This window comes from Pristis pectinata, chromosome 31, assembly GCF_009764475.1.
Source record: "Pristis pectinata isolate sPriPec2 chromosome 31, sPriPec2.1.pri, whole genome shotgun sequence".
In the NCBI taxonomy this organism is placed as follows: domain Eukaryota; kingdom Metazoa; phylum Chordata; class Chondrichthyes; order Rhinopristiformes; family Pristidae; genus Pristis; species Pristis pectinata.
The window spans coordinates 7,182,849-7,205,945 of record NC_067435.1 but is presented as its reverse complement, the minus strand read 5'-3'; the positions used below and the strand labels follow the sequence as shown (position 1 = coordinate 7,205,945).

Here is a 23,097-nt window from a genome sequence, read left to right as displayed (position 1 = left end):
GAAACCCTGCACCAGAACCCAGTCCTGATGGTATGTGACCTGGAGGAGGTGATGTGCTCCCATGCACCTGCTGCCCTAGTCATTCTTGGTGGAGCAGCTTTGAGAGATGTTGCTGGTGTGGCCTAGGGTGTAACTGCAGTGCATCTTGTGGATGGTATATACTGTAGCCACTGTACGCTGGTGGTGGAAGGGATGAATGTTTATGGTGGACAGGCTAGACTGGTACCTGCTGGAGTTTACGAGTGAGGGTTGACAATTGAACCATATAGATCCTGAGGAGACTTGACTGGGCAAATCTGCAGAGAATGTTTTTCTTTTGGGAGAATCTAGGGGTCATTGTTTATAAATCGGAGATGCCAATTTAAGAGAGTTGATGAAATTCTCTCTCTCTCTGAGGGTTCTAAGTCTTTGGAATTCTCTTCCTCAAAGGGCAGCGGAAGCAGAGGTTTTGAATATTTTTATGGCAGAGGTAGAAAGAGAGCGGAAGTTTATTGGGAGTAGGCTGGAATACAGATGACAGAGCAGGATTGAGGGGCTCGCAGACTTACCCCTGCTCCTCAATCGTACATTTAGGATGACGGGCAGTTCAGCAGGCTGCTTTGTTCCGGATAATGTTGAACGTTGTTGGAGCTGTACTCATCCAGGTGGAAAGGCTTTGTGGAGTCGATGAGCCACTCGCTTGAGGATACCCAAACCCGTATCGCTCTGGGAGCCACAGTAACTAAATGGCTGGTCCAATTGAATTTCTGTTCAATGGTAACCTGAGATGTTGATTCTGGGGGGGGGGTCGTGGCAATGATGCCTTGGAATTGTACCGACTAATGATGTTTGATGTACGAGCTCGTCTTTGTATTCCAAGCCTTTCCATATGACTGAAGTGGCAATCCACTCACCAATCTGGTGGGTGCCTGATGCTGTGCACAGATTGACCGTGAACACCTGGAATCTAGGTTGGGTTGAGCAACATTCAATTCAAAACAAACCTTTTCCTTTTCTCTCTAGGGAAAGATTGCTGCCCGACTTGTGCTAAAAATGATATTGAAGATCTTTGCAAAAAGAACAAGAATGAAGGTTGTGCAACTGCACCACAAAATGCTACAGGGAGCAGTAATTCCTTCGGTTAAGTAGGAGAGAGTCTCAAGGTCCCATGTTATTAGTTGCTCACCTCACATCTGTAGCCTCCGATGTAGCTCCTGCAGGTGGCACCGTTGTGACACGGGTTGGAGGCACACTGGTCTATCTCGGTCTCACAGTAGCTGCCAGTGTAGGTCTTGGGGCAGATGCAGTAGTGTGTGTTTCCAGCGCTGAAGCATGACCCACCGTGATGGCAAAGCTGGGTGATGGCCACGCCTTTTGTGAAAAGCAGAAACAAAAACATGTTTCAGAACAAAAACTGCAAGCATTCGTTTCCATATCATAAAACTCAAAAACAAACAGTGCAAACAAAGCAGGGAAGGAGATGCTGGAAATCTGGAGCAACAGACAAAAAGCCAGAGGACCTCAGCAGATCAGGCAGCATCTATGGAGGGAAATGGACAGTCGATGTTTCAGGTCGAGACGTCAACTGTCCACTTCCATCCATAGATGCTGCTTGACCTGCTGAGTTCTTCTAGCTTTTTGTGTGTTGTAAGCAGGAAAGGAACTGGCTTGTAAGTAGGTGATTCAGAACACAGTCTTTCTTGGTGGTAACTGCAGTGGGTTTTGTAGATGCAATGGTGCTAACGTTGATGGAAGGAGTGAATAGTTGGTGTGACAATTATGCCGACTGTTCTATCCTGGTGCGTGATGTTCCCTTATTTCCATGTGGCGTAGAAGGCCGTCATTTCAGCCCACCTGCTCATCTTTAGGAAGTGGGAGGAGAAAGCCTCACCTGCGGGAAGCAACGCGGTCACAGGGAGAACGTGCAAACTCCACACTGACAGCACCAGAGGTCAGGATTGAACCTGGGTCGTTGCAGTTGTGAGGCAGCAATTCCACTAACTGCACCATTGCAATGACGATTAAAGCTTTTACCAACTTAGCATTCAACGTTAGCTGCCCACAGGTTTGGAATAGATTAGCACAGTCAGAATGAAACTTCTATTGAGTTAAAACCACCACATGACTTCCCAATTTCCACGTCACTTAGTGGCCCAGTTTCATCATAGCACGACTCTTCAAGCTACTACATGCCTCTTTCCTCCTCCTTGCACTGGATGTCGTAACACAGGGGACATCGCAACACAAGCTCCCTCACCTCTCTGCGCTGCAGCTACTTCGCAGGACACTCTGGGGATGTCGCAATAGCGCCCTGTCCAACCGCTCACGCAGTCGCAGGTAAAGGACTGCCTCGTTGCCCGACACTGCCCACCGTTCTTGCAGGGGAACTTGCTGCACCAGTCTGTGGTCACCTGCCAGAGGAAAGGAGAACATCCCCATCAAAGACAGGCTGCTTAAGCCCACAGTTTTCTTATCAGAGCAAGTCTCGCCGAGGCTGTGCACTCTTGCATTTCCCACACTGGAAGTGGTTAAGAAATGGGAAAGAGAGAAATAGAGAGCAGTCTTGCTTCACTGTCCCCTGTCCTCAAGGGGGAGGATCCATACCAAGCACCTCCACCCTGACAGCGTAGCTAGAGGCCCGAGATGTGCAAAAGTAGGAGGGGATACAGATGCAGTCTCACCACGGATAGTGGGTGCAGTCAGACCATGAGTAATGGCGGGTTGCACTGTGGTTATTGGGTACAGTCAATTAATGGAGAGTCTGTGGAATAGGAATCCTGGATGTCTGAGAGGGGGAGAGAGCATACGGGAGAAAGAAAGGTGAGTGTGTGGGGAGAGAGGGGAAAAAAGGGGGAAAAAGTGAGGAAAATAGGGAGAAAAGAGCAATGTGCAAAAGAGAGGGATATTGAAAGGAGAAGAGAAGGGGAGGGAACTGGGAGGAGAGAGAGAGAGACAGAGAGAGAGACAGAGAGAGAGAGAGACACAGAGAGAGACAGAGAGAGACACAGAGAGAGAGACACAGAGAGAGACACAGAGAGAGTGAGTGAGAGAGAAAACAAGTGACAGATATACAGAGGAGATACAGGAATTAGAAAAGAGATGTAACGTTAGGTAAACGCTCACCTGGCATCGGTCCCCTGTGTAGCCATGGGGACAGGTACACCTGTAGGACTCCAGCCCATCGATGCACAGTCCACCATTCAGACATGGCTGAGAATCACATTCGTCAATATCGTGCTGGCAATTGGAACCGGTGAAGCCAGGGCGGCAGTAGCAGGTATACGTGTTAATGCCGTCTATGCAGGTCCCTCCGTTGAAACAGGAGCTGAAATAAAGTGTAAAATGAACATTTGCCCTCTGATGTGAAGCAGTTGTGACCACAGTCAGGGTTTTCACGCTGTGGAGATTAGGGCAGACTTCCTCAATCTTAACCCTTAAGCTCAATGACCCATCCAACTCCGGGGAGGTACCAGCGAACACTCAACAACTGCAGGATATTCTGCTGCATACACTGAACGATAATAGAACATAGAACAGCACAGGAACAGGCCCTTCAGCCCACAATGTCTGTGCTGAGCATGATGCCAAATTAAACTAATCTCTTCTGCTGGCAAATGATCCATATTCCTCCATTCCCTGAATACTCATGTGCCTATCTAAAAGCCTCTTGAACATCACTATTTTACCTTCTTCCACTATCACCCTGTCAGCGTGTTACAGGCATCCACCACTCTCGGTGTAAAAACCTGGCCCCGCACATCTCCTTTAAACTTCCCCCTCTCACTGGCTGGAGCCCTGCAGGCGTACCTGTCCCCATGGCTACATAGGGGGCCGGTGTCCGTAGTCAAAAGATCTTTTAAAAATAATACTTGCACTGATATGGCAACTTCCACATCCATTTTAAAATGCCCAAATGAAGCAGTGAAGTGCCATTACGTTTGTAATGTAGGAATCTAGACTGTCAGTCTGTGCACAGCAAGATCCCACAGCAATGTGGTGTGACCATGCAACATTTTTAAATGCTGAATGGAGGATAACTTCTGTCCAGAACACGGAGGAGAACATACGTGCTCTACTTCAATCAGCAGTGTCCAGAAATCTTCATGTCCATAAATTTAAGGTGAGAGGGGGCAAGTTTTTTTCTCCCCCCACACAGAGAGTGGTGGGTGCCTGGAATGCGCTGCTTGGGATGGTGGTGGAGGCAGATACAATAGAGGCGGTTGAGAGGCTCTTAGATAGGCACATGGATGTGCAGAGAATGGAGGGATATGGACCTTTAGGTAGAAGTAATTCTTTTAGTTAGACATCTAATTACCAGTTTAATTAGTTCAGCACCACACTGTGGGCCAAAGGACCTGTTCCTGTGCTGTACTGTTCTATTTTCTACTTCTCCATGGGATGACAGACAAGGCTTCAGTATAATGTCTCAGCGCAAAGCTGTCATTATCCTCAGCGCCGCACTCAAGACTGAGAACTGGATTATTTCCTCAAGCCTCTGGGGTGCAACCCCACCCCACAGCCTCCTGAAGTGCCCCACAGCCACAGTGGCCCCGGCAACACTCGCAACCTGGACAACACAATGGGCAGGTGGGCGAGCTGATCAAAGGGTGGTGCCTCCCCATGTCCACCAACCCCAACTCATGTGTCACTGGGAGGTGAGGGGATGAGACCACTGGATCCCACTACTAGGGGAGCATTGAGTGCATTAAACACAGGTTATGTGGGGAATGGTGTGTCCTTTCAAAACTGAAAATGTGCAGCAGGTTTGTTTTTGACTGCAAGGGTCAAAATAAGAGTGATTATTCACCTGACGAGCACTGTGAGATATGCCCTTACCCCAGGTGGCAGGACGTAGGAGAGAGGTCACAGAGTCGTACAGCACGGAAAGAGGTCCTCCAGCCCAACAAGACCCTGCTAATCATCAAGCGCCCATTTACACTAATCCCATTTTATTCATAACAACTCCCCCCAGATTCTCACACTTCCCTACACACCGGGGCAATTTACCATGGTAATTAATCCACCAACCCATGTGTCTTCGGCACTTGGAAGGAAACAAGACCATCTGGGGGAAAACCCGTTCAGTCACAGGGAAAACGTGCAAACTCCACACAGGCAGCATTGGAGCTCTGGATTGAACCTGTGTCGCTGGAGCTGTGAGGCAGCTGCCCTACCAGTTGCACCACTGTGCTGCCCCTCTTCCCTGTTCTTATATTCCCTTGTACGCAGTGCCTGAGCACGGTACCTATTTGACCAGAGTCCACCCAAGGTTGGGGTCATGGTAACCGGTTGGTGGACAGTACCCTCACCCTTAGCCGGAAGACTGTGTGTTCATTTCACAGCAGCCAGACTCCTAAGGTTTAGAGGGATATGGGCCAAATGCGGGCCGATGAAACTAGCTTAGATAGGCATCTTGGTCGGCATGGATGAGTTGGGCCAAAGGGCCTGTTTCCATGCTGTATTACTCTATGACTCCTAACAGAGGACAGGGCAAGGGCAGCACTGTTGGAGACATCCACTTTCAGATTACACCTTAAACTCTGTCTCTCACCTCGACTGTAAACTGAGGCTCCTACTCAACAGGTGAATGTAAAAGATCCCACGACTATGTTCTGAAGAAACACAGGCAAGTTTGGCCCTGGTGGCTTGATATGATACGGTATCTTTATTAATCACATGTACATTGAAACACACAGTGAAATGCATCTTTTGTGTAGAGTGCTCTGGGGGCAGCCCACAAGTGTCACCACACTTCTGGCGCCAACACAGAATGCCCACAACTTCCTAACCTGTACGTCTTTGGAATGTGGGAGGAAAACGGAGCACCCAGAGGAAACCCACGCAGACACGGAGAGAATGTACAAACTTCTTACAGACAGTGGCCGGATTTGAACCTGGGTCGCTGGCACTGTAATAGCGTTACACTAACCGCTACACTACCGTGCCTGCCCGCTTTGCTGGGTTGGAAGGATGTCTTGTGTGAATTAACAGTTATTTAACAAACCAAGTACTAAATCTTTTCACTGAATAGCACCAGAACCTCCAATTAGTCATTGGTTGTGTTTAGATTTACCTACCAAGATAACTTGTGTGATCCTTTAATCATGCTGATTACGGATCAAGGGGAGGATGGTAGACGGTCGAGAGAGAAAGAAAGAGTGAAGTAGAATTGGAAATAAAGTGGCCTGATCAGTATGAAGTGGGACTGTGTGAAGTGGGGCCATGCTGACATTTGGACATCTGGTTAGTCTCAGTGCGGGAGCAGAGCTGAGGCAGCTTTTCAGATGCGACGGCTTTACAACCCTGAGAACATCCCACTATCCCTGAACAGATAAGGATATTCTGATGTGCACTATCATTTTGGGATACTGTGTGCCAGGGACAGTCTGGTAAACTGTACAAGCCTAAACTCTGAAAGTTGAGGACCAGGTTGCAAGGTGATTATGGAAATCAGAAGGAGTTTAGAAGAATTAACATAAACAAGTGGTCGTGGTGGTGGCTATCCCTCAAGGTCGAGGATGATGGGCTCCGTTCCGTTGATCTATTTATGGGCTCTCAAGTGGCTTATGAGTCCAATCTTGGCTCTGAAAGCTCTTCCGCATTCAGGACAGGTAGTTCCAGATGGCAGATCAGGCTTTGGTTCTTGCTGCCTCACTTTCCATTTTCTTCTCTTTTCCTCTAATTCTGCACATCCGTTGGCTTCGAAGGTTACTGTTCCTTCTCGGATGATGGTTTGCCAGAGTTTCCTGTCCTTGGCATTGGTTTCCCAATTGTTGATGTCGATGTTACATTTCTTCATGTTGGCTTTTAAGACGTCTTTGAATCTCTTCTGTTGTCTGCCTCTTTTATGTTTGCCTACTTTAAGCTGGGAGTAGAAGATTTGTTTCGGCAGAAGTTCGTCTTTCGTCCGATCAACATAACTGCTCCATCTTAGTTGGTTCTTGATAACGTAGGCTTCAATGCTTGATGCTTTTGCTTCATTTAGCACGCTGACATTGGTTCTTCTATCTTCCCAGCTGATATTTAAGATATTTTGAAGACAACGTTGATGGAACTTTTCAAGTGCCTTCAGATGTCGTTGGTATGTTGTCTAAGTTTCTGATGCATACAGGAGCGTTGGGATCACCACTGCTTTGTACACTAACATTTTAGTGTCTGTTTGGATGTCACGATCATGAAAGACTCTTGTTCAGAGACGTCCAAAAGCTGTTCCAGCGCATTTAAGACGATGTTGGATCTCGTCATTAAGGTCGACATATCAGGAAAGTAATAGATTTATAGCTGTACAATTGGCTATAAAATCAAAGCAATGTCTGAAAGGTATGCAAAGCAATGTTTAAAAAGTCGCCTCATGAGATAACTGACAGCAGTAACTCTGGAGAGCCAACAATTGCAGAAAAGCCCAAGTCCCTGACTCAGAGAAGAACTTGCTGCATTGAATCCCGGTCAGGTTCATCTACACGGGTAATATTTAAATACAAGTTATGGATTTTGGAAGTTGTAAAACTAACTAAAGAGTTAATGAGTCTAGTTTGAAACTACATAGTGAATATCTGAGTGGTTTGAACTAATCATGATTAATAAGGAAGTATAATTATGAAGCAAAGTCATTGTCTGGCATGTTTTATTGTGTGATGCATTTAATTGGCAACACCACTTAGCACATCAAACATGGTCATAGGCAGATTTGTTCTGTCAGTCAGTACTTGGAGCGTCTGTGTACCCAGAGAGTCAGCTCTCATAATACTTTGATTAAACAAGGATACTTTCAGTGTCTGGAGTTTTGTACTCCAAAACCTTTAGACCATCCATGTGAATCACTTAGTCCCAACGAGGTGTTTGAATATTCAGAGCTGGTCTTGTCAGTTAAAGTGTGCTCTCATTGTAAGTAAGTAATTCTTTGGAACCACTTGTCTACACGCCAAAATATTGAAGTAAACTGCGCCATTGTAACTATTGAAATTGTACTTAATCACCTGCAGCTATATTTGTACTTAAAGGATATTAAAACTTGATATACTTTGAGTTCAGGGAGATTCCCCCAGCAGGGATCCCCTGCATGTCTGCTTGTGCTGAATAAAGAGCTGATGCATCGACAGCTCGAGTCTCCATGTGGCTCATTCAAAGCAGAACAGCTTTGACAAGCTGAAACATACAAGCTGAAACTTGCAGGCTTAAGCTCACCAGGTTCTATTTCCCACTCCTTTTGAACTCGCTTGGAAAAAAAATGAAATAAAAATGTGTTGCCTTATTAATAAGAGTAACATCCATTCAAACGGCAGAGAGTTGTGAACACAGCCCAGTCCATCACACAAACCAGCCTCCACTCCATTGACTTCCCGCTGCCTCAGGAAAGCAGCCAACATAACCAAGGACCACTCCCATCCTGCTCATTCTCTCTGCTCCTCCCTCCCATCGGGTGGAAAATACAAAAGCTTGAGAACACGTACCACCAGGCTCAAGGACAGTTTCTATCCCGCTGCTATCAGACTCTTGAACAGACGTCTCATACGCTAAATACGACAGGTCAAATGACCTGTCCTGGGCCCAGCACATAGATGCAATTATAAAGAAGACATGACAGTGTCTTTACTTTCTTAGAAGGTTTAGCTTGTCACCTACATTCTAACAAATTTCTACACATGTACTGTTGAAAGTATCCTGACTTTCAGGATAATGGTCTGGGACGGCAATTTGAATGCACAGGAACGCAAGAAGCTGCAGAGAGTAGTGGACTCTGCCCCATACATCACGGGCACACCCCTCCCCACCATCGGGAGTATCTACAGGAGGCGCTACCTCAAGAAGGCAACATCTATCATCAAAGGTCCCCACTGTCCGGGCCATGCCATCTTCTCGCAGCTACCATCGGGCAGGAGGTACAGAAGCCTGAAGTCCCACACCACCAGGTTCAAGAATAGCTACTTCCCTTCAACCATTCGGTTCTTGAACCAACCGGCAAAACCCAATTCACTACAGTTTAGCAACACTATGACCACTTTGCACTAAAATGGACATTTTTAAAATTCTAATTGTGTTTTTCTTGTAAAAAAATTGTGTACAATTTACATTTCTGTTTCACTTGTGAATGCTGCTTATAGGATGCTATGTGCCTGTGATGCTGCTGCAGGTAAGCTTTTCGTTGTACCTGTGCACACATGGACTTGTGCATGTGACAATAAACTCATCTTTGACTTTTTGACTTTGGCTGCACTAAAAATGAACTCTTGATCTCCCAAACTACCTCATCGTGACCCTTGCAATTTATTGGTCTACCTGCACTGCACTTTCTCTGTAACTGGAACACTATATTCTGCATTTTGTTTTCTTTTTTACTACCTCAATGTACTTATAAATGGAAGGATCTATCTGGATGGCACGCAAACAAAAGCTTTTCACTGTATCTTGGTACATGTGACAATAATAAACCAATTCCCATTCCAGTATGTCCAGTAACATACCAGGAAAATCCGTTGGTTCGGTATCAAAGTCCTCAGGGTGCCAGATTATGAGAACTCTACTGTAAAATCAATTTACACCTTGTTTGGGGAGTCTCGGGCTGATGGAAAGCCTGTGCGACAGCTCGTGTGGTGCGGTCGGGAGGGCATGCTTAACTCACTCACCTTTCTGTGCAGTCTTGAATATTGTTCTCACAGTGCAGTCCGCTAAACCCAGCCTTGCAGCTGCAGGTGTAGCTGTTGACGTAGTCTGTGCAGGTGCCTCCGTTGCCGCATGGACTGCTCTCGCACTCGTTGACCTCTTCGGCGCACTGGGTGCCCGTGAAGCCTGGCAGGCAGCTACAAACAAACGAGTTAACACCGTCCATGCAGGAACCACCATTCACGCAGGGGTCTGAGGAGAGAAGACAAGAATTAATGTCAGCACTTCATCTCTCTGAGTCTCCCGGAGTACTTTGAAGTTATTATGAAGTGCAGCAGCCAATTTGAGTTCACCAAGCTCCTATGAGTGAGAGATAAGGGGGTTGAAAGATTACAGGGAATGCGGACTTGAGGTTACCATCAAATCAGGCATGATCTTATTGAATGGCAGAGCAGGCTCAGAAGCTAGCGGCTTTCTCCTGCTCCTAATCTGTATGTTAGTAGTTATGAATGTACTTTAAAAAGCATCAGAAGAGGTTCACTAAAATAATTCAAGGAATGAAGGAGCTTAGTTAGAACTGGAGAAGAAGGGGCCAAAAGGATGCAAGTAGATCAGAGAGGTATTTAAAATCAAGAAGTGTCAAGGTAGAGAAACTCTTCATCTTGGCAACGGATCAATAGCGAATGGAAGTAGAATGAAGGTGATTGGCAAGAGAACCAGAAGTGACATGAAGAAAAATGTTAGAGTTTTTGGAGTCCGGAATGCACTACCAAGGATAGCAGTGGAAGCAGATTCAGTTGTATCATTCAAGAGGGAGCTGGACGAGCATCTGAAAAGACTAGCAGGGTGAGAGGGGATGCAGGGGTGGAGCCAGTACAGATTTAATGGGTCAAATAGTTCATTCCTCTTTGTGAGCTGAGTGGGCTTCATGCAACGATTAAGCCTCAGGTGTCAGATCACAAGGCCCTGCCCCCACAACATCCTGATGGCCATTGACAGCTCACTGCTGTTAAAGGGTTAAAGGCCTTTACACAGAATCAATTAAAAACTTCAAATAAACAAAAAATTATTGAAAGAAAATTTTAAAAATAAATAAATGCAACGTAAAGCATTAAGCTTACTAGAAATGAATGGAAAATATTAAATCTAAGCCACTTACCTTTTTACTCTGGGTCGGTGCCCTCATTAAAATGGACAGGGTGATCTTCCCGCGCTGACCCTCCTTGATGTGAAGCTGAAGGACAGATGTGGCACAGCCTCGGCTTAGCACATCTGTCTCCACCACTGGATTCAGTGCTGAGTCCCGCAGCAAAGTGGGAGAGTCGCATGCGTTGGAACCGAAGCTCCGGCTCCATGTTTCAGCAGACGGGCGTGGGAGCCACAGGAAGGCTAAAGAGCAGGTGGCCGAGCTCTGGTACTGCCAGTGAGGGGCGAGCGAGCTCTGGCCTCGCGTTTTGGGCCAACGGCTTTCCCTCACCAATGAAAAACCTGGGCAGCCGAAGGAGTGGCTACCGTCAGCTGGGGGATGTGATTTCAGAGGTGGGGGTGCCCAGGGTTCCCACAGGGCTGGGGAAGTTGCAGAAGTCAGGAGAGGCAAGGAGAACTCAGCAACAGGGTGTAATCTAATCTGGGGACTGAACAGAGCCTCCATCTTGCTTGGTTTCAGGACGAAGCAAAAAACTTTTAAGTAATCTTTAATTTTGCTACAAGTTGCTCTAAAGCATTAAGTGCTATTTGCTGAATTGCTAATAAACACTCACTTGGATTACAGTCGTTGACGTCGGTCTCACAGTCATGACCTGCAAAGCCTGGCCCACATGCACAAATGTAGCTCCCCAGCGTGTTGGTGCAAGTGCCTCGATTCTTGCAAGGGTTGGATGCACACTCGTCAATGTCCACTTGACAGATCCGTCCTGAGGGCGTAGGTGTGTGCGAGAGAGAGGGGGGGAAAAGGAAGCCATAAAAAAAAGGATCGCTCACCATTAATCAGTAAATGGTCATGGTACACTAGCACCACACACAAGGTTATTATCTTCAGTCCCCACTGCCAGGGAAGGATTTCCGTGTACCGTTACCTTGCCAGCCAACTGCACAGGTGCACACAAAGTCCTCGTAGTCAGGAGTATGGTCGCAGAAGCCACCGTTCTCACATGGGTTGGGGGAACATGGAACCAGCACGTTCTCACAGTTTTCTCCTGCAGACAGAGAAAGGAACAAATGTCACCTGTGGTTGTATGGTCTATGGGAGTGGTGTTCACAGCACCCTGGGTAAGGACTGTCTTCTTAAACTCCCCCAGGTGGTGCTCATAGGATTCTCTCTCTGCAAACTCACCAACATCAGCAGGACTTTTTCTGTCAACTCAGTCAGTGGTGTTAACAGGACTCATTTTTGTAAACCCGCTCAATGGGATGAATAGGGCTCTCTCTGTAAACCCATCCAATGGCATTAACAGGACCATCTCCATAAACCCACCCAATGGCGTGAACAGGGCCATCTCTATAAACCCATCCAATGGGTATGGTGTGCACCTGGAGTATTGTGTGCAATTCTGGTCGCCCCATTACAGGAAGGATGTGGAGGCTTTGGAAAGGGTAGATTAGATTTTAAGATATCTTTATTAGTCACATGCACATCGAAACAAACAGTGAAATGCATCTTTGCGTAGAGTGTTCTGGGGGCAGCTCACAAGTGTCACCACGCTTCCGGCACCAACATAAGCATGCCCACAACTTCCTAACCCATACATCTTTGGAATGTGGAAGGAAACCAGAGCACCCGGAGGAAATCCACACAGACGCAGGGAGAACGTACAAACTCTCTACAGACAGAGGCTAGAATTGAACCCGGGTCGCTGGCTCTGTAAAGTGTTACGCTAACCGCTACGCTACCGTGTACAGAAGCGGTTTACCAGGATGCTGCTTGGATCAAAGGGTATGAGCTAAAAGGAGAGGTTGAACAAACTTGGGTTGTTTTCTCTGTTGTATCGGAGGCTGAGGGGAGACCTGATAAAAATTTATAAAATTATGAGAGGCATAGATAGAGCAGGCAGTGAGAATCATTTCCCCAGGGTAGAATTGTCAAATACTAGAGGACATGTATTTAAGGTGAGAGAGGAAAGTTTAAAGGAGATGTGCAGGGCAAGCTTTTTTCCCCCACACAGGAGGGTGGTAAGTGCTTGGAACCGGCTGCCAAGGGGAGTGATGGAACCAGATACAAAAGTGCTGTTTTAGAGGTAGTGACCATAACGCTGTAAATTTCATGGTAGTTATGGAAAACATTAAGGATGGGCTGAGAATTAAGGTCCTGAATTAGGGGAAGGTTGGTTTCAATACCATGAGACAGGACATGGCAAAAGTAGACTGGAAGCATCCAGTTGGGTCGACATTTACCAAGTGGGAGTCATTCCCAGAGGGTGAAAGGGTAAGGATGGTCTTGAATGTCGGGATATCAAGGGCTAGGTAAAAAAAAATAAGGAAGCATATGGCAGATATAGGAAACCACAAACAGTGGAGACCCTTCTGGAGTATAGAAAGTGGAGAAGGATACTTAAAAAAATTGGGAGGGCAAAGAGGGAACATGATATATCATTGATGGATTAAGATCAAGGAAGAGCCCGAAGTATTTTACGAATATTAAGGTTAAGAACATAACGAAGGAAAGGGTTGAGTCCTTAGGCTGATCTTCTACCACAACACCACTTTCCTGCCCAATCCCCATTTCTCTAGATATCTCAAACATCCAGAAATCTAGCAAACTCAGGTCTGAATGCACTCAATAACTGAGCCTCACAGCCCTCTGGAGCAGAGAATTACAAACATTCATCACCCTTTTAGTGAAGAAAGATCTCTTCACTTCAGCCCGGAATGCCTACCTCTCATTTTGAGCCTTGTGACCCTTGCTCTAAATCCCTCACTTGGAAAACATAGCTCTCCCATTGAGCCTGCTTAAGAATTTTGTATCTTTGGCCACGTTTCATTCTTGTAAACCCAAAGAATAGAGGCTTATATGACATATCCATGAACCTCTCCAAATGTCCTTCAAACATTGCAATTTTACCTGCCTCTACCATTTACTCTGGCAGCTTGTTCCATATACCCACCACCCTCTGTGTGGAAAAACCTGTATTTCAGGTCCCCTATACGTTGTTCCCCTCTCACTTTAAACCAACGCCCTCTAGTTTTAGACTTCCCTACCCTGGGAAAAAGACTGAGACCATCCACCTTATCGATGCCCCTCATGATTTTATAAACCTCTATAAGGTCACACCTCAGCCTCCTTCATTCCAGGGAACAGTCCCAGCTTCTTCTTATAACTCAAGACCTCCAATCCTGGCAACATCTTTGGGAATCTTTCCTGCACCCTCTCTAGCTTAATCACATCCTTGTGTGGTATTTAATATCAGGAAGCACCTATCCAGAGTCAGTCTAGAGAAACGCTCCTTACTGCCAGAAATGTCAAAAGGACATAAAATGATGATTTGGAAAAAGTAATCGTGACATGAGGAAAAGGTTTTGCATTAATAGACCATGTGGTTAGCTTCTAGAATGCACTACTAGGGGAAGTAGTAGATTCAATTGTGGGTTCATAGGAAAATTGGAAAGAAGTTGTAGGGCTATGGGGAGTGGGACTAGCTGGTTTGCTCTTGCACAAAATCAGTACAGACTCAATGGGCTGAATTGTCTCATTCCATGTTTCAACCTCTGTGTGATTCTGCGACAAATTAAACTCGAGGGAAAAGAGGTCGCCAATTTTTGCCCGTATCATTTACAGTTGGTATTCCCCTTTAATCTAGAAGTTGTTTTCTTGATACAAATCTCGACTGCCCCAGACCACTCTGAAAGCATTCCAGGCCACGGGTGATGGATGAATGGGTGACTCATATTAATAATTAACAGGAAGTATTCCTATGGTAGAATATGTAAGCAAAACGTTAGTGTTAACATATTACACCCCTTACAGCATTGTGTCTATCTGCAGGTCATTTGCTTCCCTGGGCTGTTTATTGATGAAAACATTTAAAGTTGAAGTTAAAATCAAAGCAGTTGCCAGCAGTAACTAGCAAGACAGCCAAGTGCCCCTGAGATTGGATGCTTACCTGTGTAAGGGAGCTCACACTGGCAGGAGTAACTAGCGATTCCATCCACACAGACTGCTTTGTTTAAGCATGGGTTTGAGGCACAATCATTGACATTGAGTTGGCAGTGCTGGCCTGCGTAAAGAAACAAAATTGCGTTGTTTGCATGGTCTGCATTTTGTCATACAGGCAGGCCACCTCCAGGCTAGGAGCACTTGAAGGGGGCACATGATATTCAGTAATAAAAACAAGCATCTGTGTCCCTTATTTAAAAGAGGTTAGATGAGAATTTGTCTTTGTGCTGGGAGTTATTAGGAACTGCCATGCTCTACTTGAAAGGGACATGGTTCAATTGCAACTTCTAAAGGGAATTTTGAGTCAGACAGCATGAAAATGCGTTCCAAAGCCCACTGGGTCCACTTTGACCATCAAACATCCAATTACATAAATCTCATTTTATCGTGTTATATTTATAGTGAAACCAGATTTCATGAGAGCATTTTACACACTTTTAAATGATATATAGATCAATAATATGTAGATTAATATTTCTGGAGAAATTTGATTTTATCCTTTTTTATACCATAAAAGGAGTAGAAATGTGCAGGGCCATTGGAAAAGAGCAGCTGAGGGGAATACATGGAGAGATCTTTCTGAGAATTGTCATAACGTGGTCCTTCTGTACCAACAGTTCATTGTTAATATATTGCACTGAAAACCAACATACAGAAACAACAAGTATTTCGGAAGACACATTGTATGATGGCTTTTATTGTGAGGGATTTGAGTGCAGCAGTAATGCAGTTGTGCAGGGCTTTGGTGAGGCTGCACCTGGAGCATTGAGCACAGTTTTGCTCTTCATACCATAAAAAACAGGATGCACTTGCCATTGAGGGAGTGCAGCAAAGATTCACTTGACAGGTACTTGGGATAGTGAAGCAACATTCAAAAAGATGGAGGAACTCAGCAGGTCAGGCAGCATCTATGGACAGTTGACGTTTTGGGTCAAGACCCTTCATCTGGACGGTGACCTTGGGATGGTGGGTTTGCCATATAAGATGGGTAAACTAGAGCGTAAAAGAATGAGATGTAATCTCACTGAAACATACAAAATACTTAGAGGGTTCAACAGACTGGATGTGGGGGTGATGCTTCCCTTGGCTGAGGAACCTCAGACCAGGGAGTCAAAGTCCTAGAGTTAAGGGGTAGGCCCCTTTGGACTGAGATCAGAAACTTCTTCACTCAAGAGGTACTAAACCTTCAGAATTCTCGGCCACAGAGAGCTGTGGAGGCTCAGACAGTGACAATTCAAAACAAAGATCAGTAGGTGTCTGGATCTTAGGGGAACCATCAGATATGGGGATGGTGTAAGAAAACGAAGCTGAGGGAGAAGATCAGTCATGTTCTCGGGGAATGGCAGAGAAGGTACAAAGGGCAAGACGGCCAACTTATGCTCCTGTTTCTTATGTTCTTAAATAACAGGAGCCTATAATACAAATTGGAGGCTAGGATAAAGTTATACAAATCTTTCTCTACGCACCTCGAAAGCCCTCTTTGCATTTGCAAAGGTAACCATTCACCAGGTCAGAACAGCTCCCTCCATTCTGACAGGGGTTGGAGTGACACTCGTCCTTGTCGATGTCACAGTTCATTCCAGTCCATCCTGCCTCACAGTCACACTTGTACCTAGATTTAAGTTGTTGCAATTAACTTAGTTAAAGAACAAAAAATCGGAACGTGTTTGGAGAGTCATAAGAGGAATGGGGTCGGGGGTTGTGGGGAAGTAGCGGACAGGAAGAGAAAGAGAGCAAGAATAGGCTAAAGGAGACAGAGAAAAAGAAAGCACGAGAAAGAGAGAGAAGGGGAGAGGAGCAAGAAAAAAATGAACTATACAAGAGCACCAAGTAGCATGAAAAAGAGATGGAGACACAGCTTGAGGGAGAGGGAAGAGAGAGAGAATGAGAGAAAGAGGCAGGTAGTGCAAGAGAAGGAGCACGAAAAAGAGAGAGGTATAGAGACAGAAAGGTCATGCAAGAGGGAGAGAGACAATGGGTGAGAGAAAGAGGGAGCAAAAGAGGGGGAGCGTGAGAAAGAGAGTGGCAGCACGAGAGAACAAAGCAGCATGGAAAAGAGTGTAGCATCCTGAAAGCGAGCATGGAAAAGAGAGACAGTGCAAGAACGAGAGAAACTAACAGAGTGCAAGAAAAGGGAAGCATGAAGGAGAGGCACGTGAGAGAAAGAGGGCACATGCAAGAGGTCCTGAGAGAGAGACAGAGCACGAGATACAGAGGGGGAGCAAGAGAGGAAAACAGAATGGGAGAAAAAAAGAAAAAAGAATGAACAAAAAAAAGAAAATGAGGGAGGAAGAGGGGAACGGAGCTATAAAAGAAAGCTGAGTTCTCCCACTGGAAGGAGAGTGAAAAACTTGCTCCATTTAGTCGGCTGGAGCGAGAATCAACCTTGCTCCTAAAAGTTGAAGTGAAGGAGACAGAGGATTCCTTCCCCAGATCTCCGATCCATGATCCCTGTCCTGGAGACCACAACAACTGACCCCACCAACCATTAATGTAGCAAAATCCTTACGGAGGAACTTCACCCAAACGCATTCGTCAGGAAGCTGATGGGATTGATGGTTTTCCACACTGCTCAATTCCCAGCGAACCCAATAGAAACAGAGTGTTTAACCATTGCTCCACCCAATCCCACAGAGGCTCGACTCCTTCACTTGCCCAGGAAGGACACTGTATCTCTGAGACAGGGGGAGCATTGAGCTGAGATGGGCTCTCAGACCACAGCCACTGCTTCCAAACTGAGGAAAGGGAGAAGATTGAAAGGCAAGTCCCCCCACTCTGACTCCCTTATTGCCTCACCCGTTGACATCATCGTGACATGATCCATGCACACAGGGACTGCTGCTGCACTCATCCACCTCGGAATAACACAGGGGATCGTGGTAACCCTCCGGACACAGGCAGGAGAAGCTGTCCTCGCCGTCAATGCATGTGCCACCATTCTGGCACGGACTTGAGGCGCACTCGTCTATTTCAAGGTTGCACTGTGGACCTGGATGAAGGGAGGGATATTTTTACAAGCTTAAAGAGCACCACCATCCATCAGCATTGGACAAGACAGTGGGAAACATTGCACAAGGCTCCCATGTGCCACCAAGTCTTGCAAACCCACAAACTCAGTATTACTAAGCACAGTTAACTGTATTGATCAGAGACTGAAACAGCTGACGAGCCTGGGATACACACCCATAAAGCCTGGTTTGCAAATGCAGTCATAGCGGTTAATACCATCCCGGCAGATCCCGTAATCACAGGGCTGGCTGGCGCAGTCGTCATGGTTGATCTCACAGTTGACTCCTGCAGTTAATGGTACAAATTGTATAGAATCACGGAAGAGTACAGGAAGAGGCCGTTTAGTCCATCAGTACACACAGGCTCTTTCGAAGAGCAAGTCAGTTGCTCTTCAGAAGAGCAGGACTAGAACATAAAAGCAAGGATGCACTGCTGAGGGTTTATAAGACGTTGGTCAGACCGCATTTGGAATATCGTGAGCAAATTTGGGCCCCGTATCTAAGGAAAGATGTGCTGGCCCTGGGGAGGGTCCAGAGGAGGTTCACAAGAATGATCACAGGAATGAAAGGCTTAACCTGTGAGGAGCGTTTGATGTCTCTGGGTCTGTGCTCGATAGAGTTCAGAAGGATGAAGGGAGATCTCGTTAAAACTGAAGGCCTGGATAGAGTGAACGAGGAGAGGATGTTTCCAGTAGTGGGAGAGTCTAGGATCCGAGGGCACGGCCTTAGAATAAAGGGATGTCCCTTTAAAACTGAGATGAGGAAGAATTTCTTCAGCCAGAGAGTGGTGAATCTATGGAATACCTTGCCACAGAGGGCAGTGGAGGCCAAGTCATTGGGTGTATTTAAGGCAGAGATTGATAAGTTCTTAACTGGTGAGGGGGTTAAGGGTTATGGGAAGAAGGCGGAAAAATGGGGTTGAAGAAACAATCAGCCTTGATTGAATGGCGGAGCAGAGTCAATGAGCCAAATGGCCTAATTCTGCTCCTATATCTTATGGTCGGTTAGTCCTAATTCCCAGTTCTGATGCAAGGTCTTTGACCTGAAACGTTAACTCTTGTTTCTCTTTCCACAGATGCTGTCTGACCTGGTGTGCTCCCAGCAATCTCTGGTTTTACTTCAGATTTCCAGCATCTTCAGTGTTTTTGATCTTCTGCCCTACTGCCTTCTTCTTGTCCAATGGCCCTGCGATTCTTCTTCTTTCTTGTATTTGTCCAATTCCATTTTGGAGCCTGCTGTTGGATCCTTGCCCATCAGACAGAGAGCTCCAAATCCCAATTAATTGTTGCATTAAAAAAAACTATTTATATGGCCTTTGCTTGCCTCAACGTTAAGTCAGTTCTCTAGCTCCTTTTTATTTAATTGAAATTCAAAAGACTGCAGATGCTGGAAATTGAAATAAAGACAGAAAATGCCAGAAACACCCAGCAACATCTGTGGAGAGAGAAACGGTTAATGCTTCAGGTCACTTTGTTAAGTTGCAGAGCATTTTCAGCACGTTTTTTATTTCTTTAAGCCTTTCAAGTAGAGAATCATCAAAAACTTATGGCACTGAAGGCCATTCAGCCCATTTTTGTTTTTGCTAATACAAAAAGAGCCAAACACCACCTTCCAGCACCAGGCCCATAACCCTGCAGGTCATGGCTCTTCAATTACATATCCAAGCACTGTTTAAAATTGATGAAGGTTTATGCTCTTTACAGGCAGTGAGTTCGATACCCACACCATCCTCTGGGTGAAAAATTATTTCATCTTCACTCAACTCCTTCTACTAATTACTTTAAATCAATGCCTTTTGGTTTTTGACCTCTCTGCACCTCCTATTATACACCTCAATTAAACCCTCCGTTCCCCCAGCATCCTCAACCCTAAAGAAAATAAACCAGCCTATCCAACAATCATAGCTATAATTGACCAGTCCTGATAAATTGACTCTGCACCTTCTCTGATACAATCACATCATTCCTTAATGTGTGCATTACTCAAGCCATGTGTGTGTGTGTGTAGCACTCAACCTTTCAATCCTTAGTCCTTAATGAAACTCTTGAAACTCCAGGAACACCGTCTTCTCATTGTCGCAACCCAGCAGCACCTCTATAGTTTCTGATTCAGATTCCCAGAAGTCACTTGCACACTGCACTGCTCTGCCCCAGACCGCAAGAAACTACGGAGAGTTGTGGACACAGCTCAGCACATCACAAAAACCAGCCTCCCCTCCATGGACTCTGTCTACACTTCTCACTGCCTCAGTAAAGCAGCCAGCATAATCAAAGACCCCTCCCACCCTGGACATTCTCCCCACTCCCATCGGGCAGAAGATACAAAAGCCTGAAAGCATGCATCACCGGCTCAAGGACAGTTTCTATCCCGCTGTTATAAGACTATTGAATGGACTCCTTGTACATTAAGATGGACTGTTGACCTCACAATCTACCTCGCCTTGGCCTTGCACCTTACTGCCTGCCTGAACACAATATTCTGCATTCTGTTATGCTTTTCCCTTGTACTACCTTGATGTGATGAAATGATCTCTATGGATGGCATGCATAACAAAGATTTTTCACTGTACCTCAGTACGCATGACAATAATAAACCAATTTACACTATATGCTGAATTGGTTAAGTGAAATCAATCCCATCATGCACCAGGGGGAGCCATGTAGCCACTAACATTCTGGTTCACCAGATAAGACTGAGATTTGCAGAGGAAAAAGGTGCAACTATCCTCCTGGATATTTATTGTGGTTTATCTGGAGATGCTCTGAAATCTTTACACGCTAGTTGCAGAAGGGGCTAAGTTCTCTAACGGCTGTGGCAAAGAAAGCAATCAGTTGCTTTTTACCTGAAGTTCCCGGCTGGCAGTGACAAGTGTACTTGTTTACCAGATCCACGCATTTCCCGGAATTCTGGCATGGGTTGCTGTGACACTCGTTGATCTGGTTTTCACAGCGGTAGCCCGTGTAACCCGGCTCACACAGGCACGTGAAGCTGGCGATGCCATCACTGCAGGTTCCATGGTGGCAGGGGTCCGGGTTGCAGTCATCAGTGTTCCTCTCACACACCTTCCCCTCAAATCCTGCGGTGGGGGAATTAAACAGTAGAACCCAAGTTAGGTTGTGGAGAGTGGAGCAGGAAAAGTCTCTGGAAGATCCAACTCCTATCTGCCTGTCAGAACCAGCAGTGGAACAGTGCATCAAAAGTTGCTTGTGTGCTGTTACTTGGGCGGTAGCACACCCGGTAGAGCCGCTGCCTCACAGCACCAGAGACCCGGGTTCAATCCTGACCTCCGGTGCTGTCTGTGTGGAGATTGTATGTTCAGACTGTTTCCTCCTGTGCTCTGGTTGCCTCCTACATCCCAAAGATATGTGGGTGGGCAAGGTTAACTGGCTCCTAGAGTTTAGGTGAGTGGCAGAATCTGAGGTAGTTGATGGGAATAAAATGAGATTAGTTTTAAAGGGTGTTTCATGGTCAGCACAGACTCAGTGCGACTGAGGGCCTGTTTCCATGCTGTATTAACTCTATGAGAAATATAATCTTACTTTCCTGTCTTACAAACACTTCAAACCTACTTCATTGGCTACATGTACCTTGGGATATCCTGACATCATAAAAGGTGCTACACAAATACAAGTCCCTTCTTTTCTTACCTTGTTGATAACTAAAGAGAGGATCACACTGCTGCTCCAGGAAGTCAGAATTACCCTGGGTGACAGATTACTGAGCACAGTTTGGGGCTTGCTAGGGCTTCAAAACAAAGCTTAAAGCTTCACCCTCGGGATTAACGTAAGGCATGAAATGCAACTTTCAGCTGTCAGTAGCAATCAAGCCGTAACTCAATTGAGAAATGTGGACAACACTGCCAAGTGAGAACTCTACAGGTCCTGTCGTAATCCTGAGATTTGGTGGTGGTCTCAACTTCACCACTTGGAACTGATTATGTTTCAATTGGAATGTACAAGATTCTGAGGGGGATAAGAAAGGCAGATGAGGAGACGTGTTCCTCTAGTTGGTCATTCTAGGGGACCACACGATAAGGGTCCACCACTTAGGACTGAAGTGGGGAATGTTTCCTTGCTTGGAGGACTGTAAACCTTCAGAATTATTCAGTGTGGAGGGCTCTGGAGGCTCTATCAATGAGTTGAAACAGATTCTTGGATGTGAAAGGAATCTTCTATGGGGATCAGAAGGAAACACGCACAAGGATGATCCATGATAGGCTTGACGGGTTGCATGGCTAACAACTGCTCCTACTTCTGGTGGTTGGGTACACTGGCATCATGGTGAAGTTACTCAACTACCAATGAGCATTCTGCACTGGAGACATGAGTTGGGGAATTTAAATGCAATCTCGTAAGAAATTCTGGTCAGTTGCAGCAATAATAATTGTTTAAAAATCCATGTAGTTCACCAATATCCTTCAGGGAAGGAAATCTGCCATCCTTACCCAGACTGACCTGTCTGTAAATCCAGACCCACCAACGTGGTTGACTCTCAACTGGTTCCTCAGTTCAAGGGGCAGTTAGGGATGGTCAATAAATGTGAACACTGCCAATGAGTGTCCCTATCCATTGAATGAATAAAGGAACAAGGATTGAGCTGCCACAGAGAAGGGTTGAATGCAGAAACAACTACAGCTTAAGTACCACAAAATAAAATGACCAAAGATGATCTACTTTTTTTTCCACTGCTTGATATTCTCCCTCTTTTCCTCTCTACACTCCATCCCAACTTCTTTCATTCTCCAGGGTACTCACTTGCATTGCTTGGTTAGGCCCAGATCAACCTGCGTACCTCCCTCTGAGAATGGACTGTGAGTGGCAGTAGGCTATTTCACTACAGGCAGTCCCCGGGGCTAGGAAAAAATTCCGTTCTTGTAAAATGTCAGTAACCCAAACTGTTCGTGAGCCGTAACTGAACAAGAGCAGTGCGCGGGAGAGGATCATGGAAGCAGCTGTGATGGGAGAGCAAGCCGGCCTCGGTGACTGGGCGTGTCTGCTCAGCACTCCCAGCTCTGCTCGGCTCCACCCAGCCCGATTGCTGCGACTCATAAGGGGCTGGTGGGGAGGGAGAGAAGGCTTCCAGAAATGCCCCGTTCCCAGAGGATGCCTGCAGCCCTGCAGCAGCCAGCAACTCCATCCTGCCGGTCTCTCAAACGCTCATGCATATCTACGGGGGGGGGATTCTATAAGTTGGGCATCCATAACCTGGGGTCGGCCTGTTTGCAGAGCAACAAGGAGGAAACACAATCTCCTTCCTTCTCCTGATCCTACACCCCTATTGCTTTGCTCAGGCCAGGACTTGTGTCTTCTGAGTACAACATGGTGCACGGACTTGCTTACAATTTTGTATATGTACATATGG

The 23,097-nt window shown here is 46.1% G+C and overlaps 1 protein-coding gene across 1 annotated transcript in view; it reads right to left on the bottom strand.

Moving 5' to 3' along the window:
* The window catches only part of notch3 (notch receptor 3), a 168,322-nt gene that overhangs the window by 33,106 nt on the left and 112,119 nt on the right, over nt 1–23,097 (bottom strand). The window contains exons 11-21 of the mRNA XM_052041847.1: nt 20,579–20,812; nt 17,912–18,022; nt 17,525–17,717; nt 16,195–16,340; nt 14,676–14,789; nt 11,655–11,774; nt 11,340–11,492; nt 9,603–9,831; nt 3,103–3,304; nt 2,237–2,390; nt 1,166–1,350 (exon numbers count right to left, since the gene is read on the bottom strand). Of these exons, the coding sequence (XP_051897807.1) occupies nt 1,166–1,350; nt 2,237–2,390; nt 3,103–3,304; nt 9,603–9,831; nt 11,340–11,492; nt 11,655–11,774; nt 14,676–14,789; nt 16,195–16,340; nt 17,525–17,717; nt 17,912–18,022; nt 20,579–20,812 (1,841 nt within the window). The remainder of the gene's footprint in view (nt 1–1,165; nt 1,351–2,236; nt 2,391–3,102; nt 3,305–9,602; nt 9,832–11,339; nt 11,493–11,654; nt 11,775–14,675; nt 14,790–16,194; nt 16,341–17,524; nt 17,718–17,911; nt 18,023–20,578; nt 20,813–23,097) is intronic.